The 15,080-nt window shown below is 39.1% G+C and overlaps 1 protein-coding gene across 9 annotated transcripts in view; it reads left to right on the top strand.

Moving 5' to 3' along the window:
• Nucleotides 1-15,080, top strand: part of GRIP1 (glutamate receptor interacting protein 1) — a 336,129-nt gene that overhangs the window by 319,075 nt on the left and 1,974 nt on the right. For 5 of the 9 annotated variants that reach the window (XM_027679645.1, XM_027679644.1, XM_027679643.1 and 2 more), the window contains 4 exons: nt 1,608-1,808; nt 4,169-4,280; nt 6,904-7,137; nt 14,004-14,150. In XM_027679645.1, coding sequence (XP_027535446.1) covers nt 1,608-1,808; nt 4,169-4,280; nt 6,904-7,137; nt 14,004-14,150 — 694 coding nt within the window. Of the gene's footprint in view, nt 1-1,607; nt 1,809-4,168; nt 4,281-4,424; nt 4,470-6,903; nt 7,138-14,003; nt 14,151-15,080 lie in introns of those variants that run through there. The other 4 variants (XM_027679650.1, XM_027679649.1, XM_027679647.1 and 1 more) reach the window with 3 other exon arrangements.

Genomic DNA, 15,080 nt, shown 5'->3' with positions numbered 1-15,080 from the left:
AACTTATTAGGGTAGATTAGTGATCTTTATGGAGTATTATGATGCCAAAACCAAGGCATATATTTTTTTTTAGTTATTTCAGCCTAAAAAAACACAGTATTTATCTCTTAAAAATAAGCAAACAAAAAAATTAGGGCATTTCCCTGGGCAAGCTTCAGAAAAAATCTGATCTGTTTTCCACTCCACAGAAATAAGCTTACAAATAATGTGGTTAAAGACAACTGGCATGTTAATCTTATGTCTTCCATAAAAATTCATTTTGGTTTGGGCAAAGAAGCAAGAATTCTTCTTCCATAAATGCTTGAGGCATCCACAGTGATTCAGTAGGAGAAAAAAGTGATCCCGGTAGAAATGTCTTGTCCAGAGCTATGGTAGTTTGCCATGCATTTATTCCTCCTCTTCTGAGAATAAATCTCCTTTTCAGTTAATTTCTCTGCAGACAAAAGAACTTCCTGAGGGAAAAATTCTTACTTGACAATTCTTGGAGATAGTGAAAGACCCAAATGTCTCTTATTTTTCTATTCTAAGGTTGATCGTTAGTGGAACCGCTGCAGAGGCTTGGGTAATTCCTGCTAAAAAACAGTTCTTCCTCAGATGTGGGAAGACATGCATCGCAGTGAGAGATTTCTGTGCTTTTTGTACCCATCCTCAGGACCTGCAGACTTGCATGTCCTTCATGAGAAATAACACTTTCTTGGTGTACCAGCACAATGAGCCTGAAATCCCAACCTGTGAAAATTCAAGTTGAGTACTAAAGAAAACCTTTCTGGTGCCTATAGAAACACACTGGAGAAGTAAATCCATAAGGTCCAGTCTGTAACCTTTGAAATACAAATCAAGGCAAAGTTTAGATGCTGCTTTTGGAATCTGAATGACAAATCCTCTGATACAGCTGATTGCTCAGTGGCATTTTCTCTGGAGACAAGCTTGGCAAAAATGATTGCTAAGATCTGGACAAGCGTGAACTCTCAGTCCATATCCAGCTCCTTCGGTTCCTTCTGGCCAGAACCACACTAGAAGTTTTCATAGGCTAGTAGTGGACGATGTTTACTAAAGGAAATTAAGATAGCTTTCTTCATACTGCCCATTCTTGGTAACCTAATGTCTTTAATATCAGCATCTTTATCTGCAGTTAAAGTCCATATTTTGTTTCACAAATGAGATGCAGCCAAAGATTCCAGACCACCTACTGTTTTGCAGCCATGTAAGTAACGGGCTGAAAAAGCTGATGAGCAGTGAATCAGGAAGCTGGATTGTAAAATACAGAATTTGGAAATCAAAAGCATGTATTCTATTACCATTTTAAGGCACTGTTCAGCAGAAAGTATGCACATGAAAGAGTCTTGTTCTGCTTGTCAGTTTGACTTACTCTTGAGATATACAGTACAAATTAAAATAATGGTTATTTTAACCCTGTATCTGTAAAATGGATTGTGCAGATCTGATGGTATTCCTGTACCAAGTGCTGGACTGTTTTAGAAGAGCACATCTGTTCTTCCAGCCTGTTACAAGGATCCCCAGAAAAGCACCTCTTCTAGTTCTAGCTAGGCAAGTTATTTTCTTCTCTAACACTAGAAAGTAATTTTTCTTACCTTTATTTTGTGTAGCACAGCATCCAAGAATATGTGGCAACCGAAGGAGACTGAGACATCAGGAGAGAATCAAGAAAACCATTTAAAGCAAACTTCTGTAGAAAGATCAGGTGGAGAGAGCACCAGAAGCACAAAGAAAGAGGGCAAGATGTGGAAAGGTGCCTCTGGAGGGCAAAGGAAAGGTGGGGGACAGCTTGAAGAGTGGAATACGTCCAGGTAGGAAAACAAAAAGTGCACAAAAGCGAGATCCAGCTGGGCTGAGGCAGAGATGGGGGGGGGCCTGAGAGGAGAGAGAAAGAAAGGAAGAACAGTTGAAATTACAAAAACAGGGTAAAAGCAGAAAACACCACATTAACATGCCGTTGAGGGACAATGAAATTTCAGTGGGCAAGTGAATGAAACCAGAGAGTTTAAACTGCTCTGTAGCCTGGTGTCTACCTATCACTGGCAGGTAGGACAAGTCTGTTACAGTTCCTGCTCCAGAGATAATGTTTTACACATTAAAGCAATACTTACAGGAATGAGTCTGCCAGATCCTAAGACATCCTATCACCTTCTGATTTAAAAAAAAAAAATTGTGTCTCATGTGGCAATAAGAACCAAATCATAGACACCCATGTTATCTGTCCTACTACATTTCCTTCAGCATCCTTAGGCATCCGAAATTCTGATGGCTCTTTGAATAAGCATCAGAAAACCAAATATATTCATTGTAGGTCAAACAATATATCATATGACTTAAAATCAATCTCTCATGTTTCAGATAAAAAAGCAATTTAGATGAGAAATTATTTTGGTACCTCTTTTGGCTTTTTGTGCAGTAGCTCAGCTACAAATTATTCGTGTGGCTGTAATGAAGATGCAAAAGTTGAGATTTCGCACACCAGGTGACAAGCCTCAGAAAAAGGGCAAAAGAGGAGGTGAGAGCAGAAAAATAAATTGCTTCAGCCTAGAGGTCCAGATGTATAGGCATCATGATTTCATATTTCACAGAAGTCAGAGAAGAAACAGACCTCCAGTTCTAGGAAATCCAGACTTGCTGTCCCAGACAATTGCCTCACATTATCGTATTCATTAGCTCAAGTTCCATTTGATAGTGTGCAGTGTAACAAGAGATGTTGTCATGGATAAATTAGTCTACATTCAACATTCACTGTTGAACGAAATACTTAGATTTATTGAAAGAGCACATTTCAGAAGTCGAGGATCTTTCTAAAATCATGTTTTAAATACTTTCTTATCTTGCCTGGGAGGAATTGCATCCGTGATCTGAGTAGGTATTCTCACCATTGCTGTATCTATTGCAATATCTTAGAAGAGACACTGATGCTAGGTGGAGAATCATTGCAACAAGAGATTGAAATGGCTGACCATTGTCTGCTTGACTGACTGCAGCTGTGAGAAAGCATCTCTGAGGCAGAGTATCATGTGTGAAGCATTCAAGCTGTCCCTTGTGCTGGGCAATTGTTCTATTTAAAAGCTATTCTGTAAACAGAGTTACATTCATGCTCTTCTCAGTAACACATTGTTTGTCAAGCAAGGCCTCAGATGCTTCCATAATAGTGTTTGCTCTGTTTATGTGCTGTTTAGCACCACTAGCTGCAATCCATGGGCAGCTGCTCCAAAGTAACAGCTTGCTGCCACCAAAAGGGCAAATTGCCATTCGTTCCTTCCTCATCCTTCTTCCCCTGTGCCTTTCACATAATCAGCCCTCTCCCATGCAGCAGCTCTGATGTTTGTGTGAACCTTTACTGAGCTGCTTCCCCTTGCCAAAAAAAACCTCCTGCTTCTTCCCCTGTATGCACACATACACGTTTGTGGTTTTGCTTTGGGCTGTGTTGCTGCAGCCCAGAGTTGGCATTTTTTTATCAGACCTCACTTGCTGAGCAACTTCCTTAACATTGCTGTTACCAACATCTGCTCAAGAGTGCTTGTAGTAAGGCCTTGGTGCATTTATGAAACACCAGAGACCTAAGTTTCCATGCAAGACAGTTGCATCCCTGAAAGTTTCTCTGTGTTTATGTATGAAATGATTGGAGCAATTTATATTATGGCAGTCAGGTGGCTTAAACTGATAATGATAAATGCAGCTTAGGCTGAAGGAATCAGGCAAAACCCACCATCCCTCTTTGGCAAAACACTGTTTAAAAAAAATGAGGACTCTTTCCATATTGCCTGGGAGAAGTCTGTGAAGTTGAAAGGTTTTATTGCAAATATTTGTTGCACCGAGCAGCTCTGCACACAGCTACTGGTTGATTCATTAATTTTCATAGGGAGGTCCCAGTTTCAATCCAGTAAAAATGTGTATTGAATTGTTCTTGGAATCCATTTATCTCCTTACTGAACAACTCGCTGCTCAGATCCTGCCAGCTGCTAGCGACTGCCAGGTTATGAGAAGGCTTGTCTGTCATGTGCTCTGCATGTCCATCCAGCCTCTCCTGATCAGCGACTCTTCCCCACTCTCCTGCATAACGTTCTGTCATTCAAGTTGCAATCTGTGGCAAGGCACGTGTATAATATATATTTTTAGAGGGAAAAAAAGTCCACATTTTTTTAACTTCTCATTGTAAATCTAGCTTCACAGGTACCCATGATAACACCGAGGCTGACCAGGAGGAAAATTTCTGGTCTCAGGCTCTGGAGGATTTAGAGACCTGTGGCCAGTCAGGAATTCTGAGGGAACTAGAGGTAGAAAAATCTTAACCTTTCTTTCCAATCATAGAGAAATATAATGGTTTTGGTTTGGTTGACATTCATTTTATTTTCTCCTTTTTTCTTTTAAGTTACACTAATCACACCAATTCATTTAAAAGCTTTAACCCCTCTCCGCAGGACAAGGCTGACAGGCGTCTGTGTTTGAGAAACATGACTCTCTTGGTACCTACCCTTTACCTTTATATTTTTGCTTGTGCAGCTGCCTCCCCTGCCCCTAACCAGAGCTGTTTTCTTTTGTACAATGCAACCAAAATTCTATAAACATGTTCACCCCAGTGCTTTTGACTTGCAGCTTCTGCTGTGCATAATCATCAATGCTGTCTGCAGAGGCAGCAAATGGCACAGACATTCTTAAGTGAGCATAATCTTCCTGCAGCTATGCATTCCGTTTTCTGACAGACGCTTCATGTAGCTTTTCTTAGCATGTTATAGGTTGTCTTTTAAATTGAAACTTAATTTGGTTAAGATGAACATAAAAGAAAATTAGCTTTTCAAAATGTTTACCTATAATCTTACCACTCTGAAAAAAAGAGAAGCTGCCAAATGTGAGAAATGTTCATTATACAGCGATTTTTTCACTATGTAACAAATTTTTACATTTCATTTTGAAGTTGATTGCAAATCTAACCATGCTTTATGTTAGATAGTGATGGGGGCAGAGGAGGAAGGAAACAGAGTAACTTTGGGTCTTTATTTTTATAATTATCTTTTCTCTAAGTTGTCTAATCATAACAATTGAGATTATACTGCCACTTAGAGCAATGGAATAAAAGGTCCTAAAATATTTTCTTTTATGTTCTTTTAAATTCCCGGAGCTGCAAAACTGGCAGAATCTCATTTTCATTTTTATGTTACATAAAGTCCTTTAGCAGCCAGGAGGAATGTGAAAGGCATAACTGGGTGAAAGTTTTTCAGTTCAGATTAATTTACTTCTTCAGATTTACGGCTTTTGTATTGCATGTAGCAAAATGTGATTCTCATGTATTTGTTATTGCAAACCAGAGAAATGTAGGAGAAAATGTTATACTGGTTTAATTACATAGTTAGATATGGTTCAATACTGCAGGCTTCTCTTGCAGTTTTCAGTACTCAGAACATAATAAAAGGATATGGAAATAGATCATTCCAAAAGGGAAATATGTCATTCATGCTGACCAGAATTCAGTTACTTCAACACATTGAATTTTCCTAAACCTTTCACAAAAGTGAAATTCAGAACTGTAGATGTTGTACCATTTACAGCATCACCTCATTGCACAACCCCCAGCTCTGAAAAGAAAGCCAGACCCATTCAATATGACAGGATGCTGAGAGTGGCGATTCCTCTATTTTGTGGAGTGCCATTGCGTAATCAAGGACTCCTTATCGTTTTTCATTTCAAGGTCTTCAGCCAAAGAGCAAAGAAGACTGTTGTTTGCCAAGTCCTCTGGATGCTTTTGCTCCATCAGGCAGTAATATCAGTCATTACTGAGGACAAGAGAGACTGTTGTGGCTACAGTCTATTATCTCATACTGAAAGTAGTACTGGAGCTGGGAGAAAGAAGGGTGACGGACATGCTCACCAGAGTCATAAGCAAACATTTACTTGCTTGTTTTGCCCTTATTTTTTGCTTCACATTTTCAAGCAGGCTGCCTGCATCCAGTCCCAGTCAGAGTTCAGGTTATCGTCTTTAAATTTCCCTTTTCATTTGTCCATCAGAAGAGATAATAAATAGGAAATTCCGCACACCCTAACCCTGCAGCGGCACCTCTGTACAGTGTCTGTGCTGGAGTGCATTTGCCTCCCATTCCCAGGAGCAGAAAATCTTTCACAAGGGAGGGGGCTCCTTGTTGTGCATCGGTGCTTTTCATGTCAGTCCGTTCCACCCAGTGGATGAGGTGATTCCCATCATTGTGTTTCAAGACTTCATCCTCCATATATTCTTGCATCTAAAACAAAAGGCTAGCTTTCACTGAGATTAAAACCAGCAGTGAGACAGGGGCCAGTATTAGCACTAAGCTAAGGCACTCACTCTTGCAATATGCACGTCATGCAAAGTTTCTTTTCAGGCAGTGAGCTTACCTGCACTGAGTTTTCCCCAGCTTGGGGTGGTATCTGGGCATGCTCTCTGCCCATGATGACTCTAGAGCTGCCTGCATATTCTGCTGACTCACATTTTTTTACCTTGCACACACAGTCTGAATTGTAAATGCCTTCCTATAGCTCCAGTTCCAACAAATGCAATTATGCCACAACTTAAATGTGATTTTATTTATGTGTAAAATATTTTTAAAATAAGCAATTACACTACACACTCTTCAGTCTGCCAGGGGACTAGCTTACAAGCATAGTCGTTCTAGTGCTCAGTATTTTAGTTTGAAATGCCATCTGAAAACTTTTGCCCATAGGGTTCATATATTGTTGTTGTGTTTTGTTGTGGTCCTTTATTTTATAGTGACTTGCAAGCAGATTAAACATCTATCCTCTTGCCTTTTGCTGTGCCCTGAGTGTTTGTGTTCTAACAAAGAATAGAGACATTTTTCCCACTGCTATGAATTAACCACTTGCTTAACCCACATTCTCTGTTACAAATTAACCTGTTCATTAATACTCTAGGCCACAATTATGTCAGGAAGTACAATGAGTTTGAATCATCAAAACCCACAACCTCGTAACCAGCTGGGAAGACAAGCCAGCTTCCAGGAAAGAAGTTCTGTAAGGCCACATTACAGTCAAGCTACTCGTAGCAACACATTGCCATCAGATGTGGGGAGAAAGTCCATGGTTCTGAGAAAATTTAAGCAAGAAATGAAAGAAATCATGTCACCAACTCCTGTGGAGTTACACAAGGTCTGTAATTTTTCTTCTAACAACTTTGAAATAATATATTCAGTACAGGGAATCTAATAATATGGCAACACAGTAAGCACTTTTTATAAGGACTCCACAGATATAATTTGGGGGCCATGCATATTAGTTCTTACAAACGTATTAATGATAGACCCTTGTGGGGGGAAACAAACAAATCAGATGCATCCTTGTCTACTATTTCATTTTACAATAAATCCTCAAAAGGCACTGCTCTTTTGAAAGGAACATCCAGTGGTAATTTGAATTGACAAGACCAATAACTCTTCTCTGCAAAATGTGTTCATTAAGAAAGCAAAGTTTAATTTTTAGAAAATGCATTTCTTTAGAAATTACTCATGAGGGTCTGGGGCTCCCATTGGTCTTTTTTCAAATTAACACTCATTTTGAATCAAATACATGAGACTCGATGTACATAATATAGAACGTTATTTCAAATTAGGTATTGCTTCTTTTCTCTTTATAATTCCTTTGCTCTAAAAAGGATAAATAATCTTCAGTCTATGCAGCGTTTCACTGCTCAAGTCTGTTGAAATCACCTGGTGATATGGAAGTGGCTCTGTACCCCAAGGAAGCACTGGATAAAGTACTTTTAGATGTGCACAGCAAATACCCTGCAAGTTTAAGTCTCAAGTCCAGAGAGGCCATAACAGAACCAATTTCCAAAACTTTGAGGGACATTATAATGCTGTTCTCCTTGATAGGAATGTGCATCTCATTTCCTGCACCCATCTTCCCATTAAAAGTCTGAGATCTTTCCAGAAAGGAGGCAGAAGCACGGAGAAATTTCATTAAGACATCACATGTGGCCACTCTCAAGAGATTTGGTTTGGTTTCTAGTCACTGCAGATTTGACTGAGTTGAGTTTGTAGTTCATTCAGTTTAGTTCAGTAAGGTAAGGACTCACTGAGTATGGGCTAAATGAATGTTTGTAGAAGGTAGTAGAGAATTGATCTCATATATGGTAAATTAATTCATCGCCCATGTAAAGAACCAATAGGATGTGTTTAATGGTTTTAAGCTATTCATATTTCCAGCTTGATGTGAAGTGATTAATGGAGTTAGTTACTGTGCTCAGTTTTCCTGAGTGGTGAATAAATATGAGATATAAAACAAAAGTACACCAGTAGCCATTTCATAGTGTGTTCACATTCAGCAAAGGAACAGTTTTCTCCAATGGATTATAAACCCAGCCTTTCAAGATAAAATAAATCCTTTTCTGGAAAGGAGTCACCAGATTTCTGTTAATGAGTCGGTGGTATTCTGTTATAGTAGCTAGCTCTTAAGAGTCCTGAGCAGTACAAAATACCCTGTCCTTGAGCTTTCTATGGCTTCAGTTGAAGCCACTATTTTTAAGATTGCTTTGACCTTCCATTTTAGTAATTCCCAGTTTTCATTCAGACAATATACCCACTTCTGTCTGCTGAAGTCATGTCAAGTTTGCTTTTACTCTCTGTTTTGTCACCCAGGAAAGAGTAATTTCCTTTCTAAAAAATCTAAAAGTTGAACGGCTACCAAGGATTTTCCAAATCCTTACAGTCATTCAAGAAAAATAGAAACTAGTGACTCGATCTTATGGTCTGATTCCCCAAAGTAGGCTTGTTACCCCTATGATCACACATGCAGGTTAACTCAGCTAGCATGGACTGCTTTTGTATTCATGCCCATCTTAGCAAGTTCTTACTTGTTAGTTTTCTTACTGGTTCTTGTGTAGCAGTGAGTGTTACTTTCTCCTTCATTTTTGTATTAGACCTGTAAACCTCTAGTTTAATAACCTATACAGTTGCTACTTCTCATGGACAGCTTGTCCAATGATAGTTTTCAAAAAGACCTGCAATGCCACAAGAATGACTTCAATCAAGGAAATGCCTTGATTGAAGTATTTTTTATGTATCGTCTTGCTGGCAAATGTGCTTTGCCCTCTGCAGGCAAATGTCTTAATTAGCTGGGCCACTTACAAAAATAGGAAGTTTGGGAAAATTCTAATGGGTATAAACAGTTCTGAAATACCAGCTAAGACATAGCTTGCCCAAGACTTACCTTGGCAAGCTTTTCAGTCATGTACTTGACTACGTGCTGCTGAGCTTTCCCAGTTTCTTGGGCAGGTACCTTTGTTCTGTCTCAGTGCAATGATTCTGCATCTCTATTGAGTCAGGGCCTATGTGCCCCACAGATCAGAGTTCAGTGTGCAGCAAGTTAACCTGAGTTCTTCACTTGCTCTTTCTTAGTTCACTGCATTGCCTTCACCAGTTGTGCATTTGAACTGTCTTTGTCCTGAGGAAGCTAGGATTGAGATAAGTGTGGTACAAATCTCTTCAAACATTTGTGCTAGATGTTTAATAAGTAGCGTGTAATTTAGTTGGATAGTGTATTGCTATACCAGTACCCAAATTTAATGAATGCATTTAATTGATTTTATCTGCTTAGGTAATAATATAGATTAATATTTTTCTAAAAATCATAGCAGACCATTTTTTAAGTTTCATAGAGCACACATTCCTCTGAGAACAAAAATATGCACTAGGATCAGATAATTTTTCAATATTATTATTGCAAGTAGTCATTAACCTAAAATTACAGGCAGTTAAAATATCTCAATAGCTGATCTGTGCAAGATGTATGAATTTAAATTAAGCATTTTCCCATAGATTTGAGAGGGAGAAGAGGTACAGACACAGAGTCAAAATGTGTAAGCTTCTGTTTTAAATTTGTAACTATTTAATTGCTTATGAAATATGAATTAAATTTCCATTTCAGCTTTCTTTTTCCCTTAGGCTCCTGATGTAAATTTAAAAGTCTAACAGATCATCCAAATGGAGATTTTGCTATTGAGATCAAACCTTCCAAAGAGTTATGATCAGCAGTACAGATAAACTAGTCTGATTTAGGTGTTGCATGCAGCCATATTCCCTTCAGACAGGGCTGCTGCAAGTGAAGATGAGAAACCTGTGTGGTAGGGCTTTGCCCATACCCATTATTAAATAAAAATTGAGTACTTCAGATAGCAGAGCTGAGATTTCCTTTGAAGAATATATGCTACCCTAAAAAGAAGTAGCCCCAAAATGATAACCGGTAATCCAAAAGAAAGTTCTCTGCAGGTGACTTCCATCTAAAAAATGTGACAGCTGTCAAACATGCAACAAAGTTAAATTCCCACCTTATCTCTTAAGTGAATAAAGATCAGTTTCTTTAAGCTCATGTTAAATATACCAAAGTCAAGAGAAGATATCCATAAGGAAAACAGTTTTTAAAAATTTAGGATCTGTAGATCTGAAGAACCACAAAAATGAGAAAGTATTTTGAAATATAAATGATGTGATTGTGGAGCAGTGAGTAATTCCCTTCCAGAGTGCTCAGTCCCTATAAATCAGGAAAGTCCAGCCTGAACAAGTGGAGGGGCAATAAAAGACGTTGGATGATCATTCTCAAGTTCTGTGCCCTTCCTTGTCCCCTACCTCCCCCCCTCCATTGCAGTAACTTCCCACTTTAATGCCCCTTGTAATTTTAAATGCTACATTTTTTGTCTCACAAGGTGGACATGAACTAGCATGTCCATTATTATAGACAAGACACAAGTTAAGGTGAGCTGATGTTGAATAGCTCTTCCTATTAGATCTCTAGAGCTGAATTTATGTGTGTTTTGTTTGCTAATAGATCACTCGTTAAAAATCAGGAAAAAAAGCAACACTGTCATAGAACATATGAATGAAACTGCCATTTGTGGTGAATTGTTCTCCACTCCAGCTTGGCTTTAAGAAGGTTTTGACTGGAATAGTGTCCAGTTTGGGGTCTGAAAATCAAAGAAAGATGTTGAGCATCTGAACAGAGTCCAGAGTAAAACAAGCCTTATTTCACATCACTGAAGAGAGAATAAAGTGATCTTGTTCTCTGTGAATAGCAACAGGCTTAAGCCTCAGCAAGGGTGATTTAGTTTAGACCCAAGGAAAACATCTGAAGCAGTGGAAGGGATTACTTTAATAGACTGTGGAGTCTCCATCATTAGAGATTTTAAAAAGCAGGGCAGATAAATCTCTCTCAGAAATGGCTTAGGTGCAGTTAATCCTGCCTTAGGACAAGAACACAGTCTAGATGACTTCAGAGAGTCCCCTGTCTCATATGCTTTTGTAGTTCATCTGGGGCTGGATCCAGCTCCACTTGACTCCGGTGCCTGAAGAAAGGGGAAGGGGAAAAGAAAAGGAGTAAGTGAAAAGGGGAAGTTTTTTCCCTTTTGAAAATTGTTCATCTGTGCTAGAACAGTACAGAATATTTTAAGTCTTCTGCTCTTAGGCACTGTCTTCCATTTCCTCATGTACTTTTCAAGGCTTCCTTAAGAAGCAGTTAACTTGAAACACTCCTATCCTTTGTGATGGTGAGGAAAAAACTTGCCTTGTTTGAAGAGAATCTGGGTCTTGGTCCAGTGCTAATTATTTTTAATTTCTGCCAGGCAGTGCACACAAATCCGTCAGTAAAATATATCTCCCTCCTTTATCTTTTTTTTCAATCTCGCAGAATGGTGGCCTTACAGTACTTTGGTAGCAGCTTCAAATATACGTCACATCAAAGCCATGTTAGATGTGCTCTGATATCACAATAGATGTGCTCTGTTCATAACAAATTATTAGAATTTCTCCAGAGTCCTGCTGGTATAGTAGCTGTTGATACAAATTAAAATCATTCTATGGTAAATTATTTTGAATTTGCAGATATGTTTTTCAGTAGCTGAAATGCCCATTGACTCCTAAAAGTCACACTGAGATGGAGGATGTATGACAGGTTCAGCAAGAAGTTACTTTGGGGGAAGACTGTGGACAAGAAGGCAAAGACCTTGAACACTGCAGCCCCTAGGAAGTTTAGAATCACAGTTCATATCCAAAAAAGTCAGTGGCAGGAAGAAAGCCTTTGGCTTAGTTATGGGCACTTTATGTGTGGCTTTCTGCTTTGCAGTGCTGTCCAAAGGGAGAAAAGCAAGGATAGAGGATGAGCTGATGTAAAGTAAGGGACAAATACAAGGGATATTTGTGCTTGCCACGGCACAAGATATGGATACAATGCAATCCAGCAATGCACCATCCACGTCTACAGAGAAAACAGTGCTAATGCTGCAGCACCTGCCCTTGTATCTAACTTCTCTAAATTTATGCCCTGGACAGCTACCAAACTTATTAATGAGTGTGATTTCACTATAGTTAAGACACTGCTTATATACCCCTAAAGCCAAGTAAAGTCAAGAAAACTGCAGACAACAGGAAAAAACCCAACCTCCTTTCGTCCTGTTTTGAGACAATCTGGTCTGTTTGTTGCTTACCTTTTCACAATGGCAGTTAAGGCAGGAGCTCAGCAGCTTTCTTAAGGTAGCACCAACCAGCGCTGTGCTCCTGTACTGCTGTGCCTTGGCATCCTTCTATGAAATACTGACCTCAGCAGCCTCATCTGAATTTGGTCTCAGCCTGCCTTGAGCAGGAGATTGGACTAGAGACTTATGAAGTCACCTTCAATTTGAATGATTCTGCAACTCAGAAACATCAGGAAGCAATTTGGTGACTGTCACACACAAAGATGCAGCACATGGAGCATTACTAGTACCAAACCATTATAAAATTATGGAACACTTAATGTTGTCGGTTTTATCAGTCAAGGTATGGTAAAACCAGTATTTTGAATCCAAGGTGACATAAGCTATAGCAGTAAAAGCATGAGTTTGACTGTGCAACTGTATCTGTGTACACACCATCAGTGTCAGTCAGATGGTACACCACTGACTCACACAATTTACTTGCATAGGTTGGCACTCCTGATGTGAGGGAGAACCAAGAAAAAATTAAAACCTAAGCATCCCACTTACCTACAAAGAAATCTCTATCTTTTTCTGTCAAATAGACAAATTCACAGAACTACCTGTGAGGACTTGTCTTCTGAGCACTTGAAAAACCTCCTCCTAACAGTTTCATTAACTTCTGTTTCCTGCTTTTGAATGACCACCTCATGGCTATATGTAAGAAAACTGCCTGCAAGCTCTTTCAGAAGGAGCCTTATTTGTACTTTCCTAAAAGATTGCATTATAACTCTTATACTGAGCGCTTTTGAGATTAGGCTTTACAGGGTGGACCACTGCCTGGCCAAAAACAGGCTGTCCAGGGCTTACAGTGCCAATGGTCTTTACTCTCTCTGGAAGTTTTGGAAGACACAAAACCAATTGTTTGATTGAGGCCAGGTCTTCATACCTGAAACAAAACTAAACCTTATCTTGTACTCAGATCCTGGCAGGTAGAGAACAGTGAAACAAAAAACTAAAACTCAAAAAAATTACACCAGAGAAAGGTGGGCTAAATACCACAGATTTCCCACTGACAAGCAGAAGTGAAAAGGGCTGTTTATTCCTGAAGAATAAGGTGGCTTCTGAGAATCACAGAATTACAGATTCTGCCAAGTTGGGAGGGACCCACAAGGATAATGGAGTCCAACTCTTAGCCCTGTGCAGGACCATCCCCAAGAGTCACACCATGTGCCTGAGAGTATTGTCCAAATGCTTCTTGAACTCTGTCAGGCTTGGTGCTGTGACCACTTCCCTGGGGAGCCTGTTCCAGTGCTCAACACCCTCTGGGAGAAGAAGCTTTTTCTAATATCCAACGTAAATCTACCGACACAACTTCAGAATATTAACATAATGTCCAAATGGGGACAACTTTAATACTGTAAGTACCAAATAGTAGGTAAGTGATCTCTCTAATGTGGAAAAAAACCCCATAATAAAACACCAAAACCATACTAGGAAGAAAGCCTGCCTAATGCTTGTAGAACTGGGGACAAACTTTTTTTTTCTTTCTCATCATGTCACATCCCCTCCACAGGTAACTTTGTACAAGGACTCTGATGGAGAAGACTTTGGGTTCAGTGTCTCGGATGGTTTACTGGAAAAAGGAGTATATGTTAAAAACATTCGACCAGCTGGCCCTGGCGATCTGGGAGGTTTAAAACCATATGATAGACTTTTACAGGTAATGTTTCTGGCACCACACAGGTTTAGAACCAAGGGACATGACATACAGATTACTTTGTAAAAAGATTTGTAACCATACTGGAGGGTCTTTGCAGATGTGATTGTAGAAAACTGCACGAAATGTTTTCATCACTTACTTGGAACAGCCCTGTGATCTGTATTGCTTATTGTAATTTAAATAATGAGCACTACAGTTTGTATTTCTACAGGGAGAAGATGTGTATGGGGGACGGGAAGAAGGGCAAATGATGATAATTGCTCTGTGCTACAGGCTGTGCTGTGTAGATTTCTTAGAGCCTTGGTAAAAAAAGACAGCACTCATGGAGGCTTGGGCTTTTATGCAGTGGCACTAACACTGCATTTTCCTGTGTAGTAGTCATATTTAGTATAAATATGTATGTAGTCATATTTATATTTATATAAATATTTATATAAATATTTATATAAACAAATTCTTTCAGAGCACTACGTATTTCAGAATTCCAAGGGAGACATACAGATGCTTACTAGGAAGCTGGAATTTCTCAAAGCATTTCCATACAGATTTGTCTTTTTTGCTGTTCCTGCTACAGACCTGAGAACTATTTCTGTGTTTAATCCAAGTGTTGAATGACATAGTTGGAGTAACGTAATACTCACCCAGCACCACTCTTATCACAGTGCCAAATTTGACTGTGATGAAAAAACTAAATTATTTCTCAACTAGCCCAATAAAATATTTTATATGAATTTATATGTATTAAGTAAAACCAGAGAAGACCTGAACTGAACTGAAATTTTAGACATGCTCTATTGCATTTAAATTGATGAACACCGTGACGGACAGAAAACTATGGGCTGTTAAATGTCATTTATGGAGTGAGCATTGTGACAGCTGCCAACAGCTAGCACCAGTGTAAATATCCCTACTTCAGCTACATTCTGTTTA

The sequence above is a fragment of the Neopelma chrysocephalum genome, unplaced genomic scaffold (genome assembly GCF_003984885.1).
Source record: "Neopelma chrysocephalum unplaced genomic scaffold, ASM398488v2 Primary Assembly neopelma1_59, whole genome shotgun sequence".
NCBI classification, from domain to species: domain Eukaryota; kingdom Metazoa; phylum Chordata; class Aves; order Passeriformes; family Pipridae; genus Neopelma; species Neopelma chrysocephalum.
Note: the sequence above shows the minus strand (reverse complement) of the source record. Positions and strands in the feature narration are given on the sequence as shown.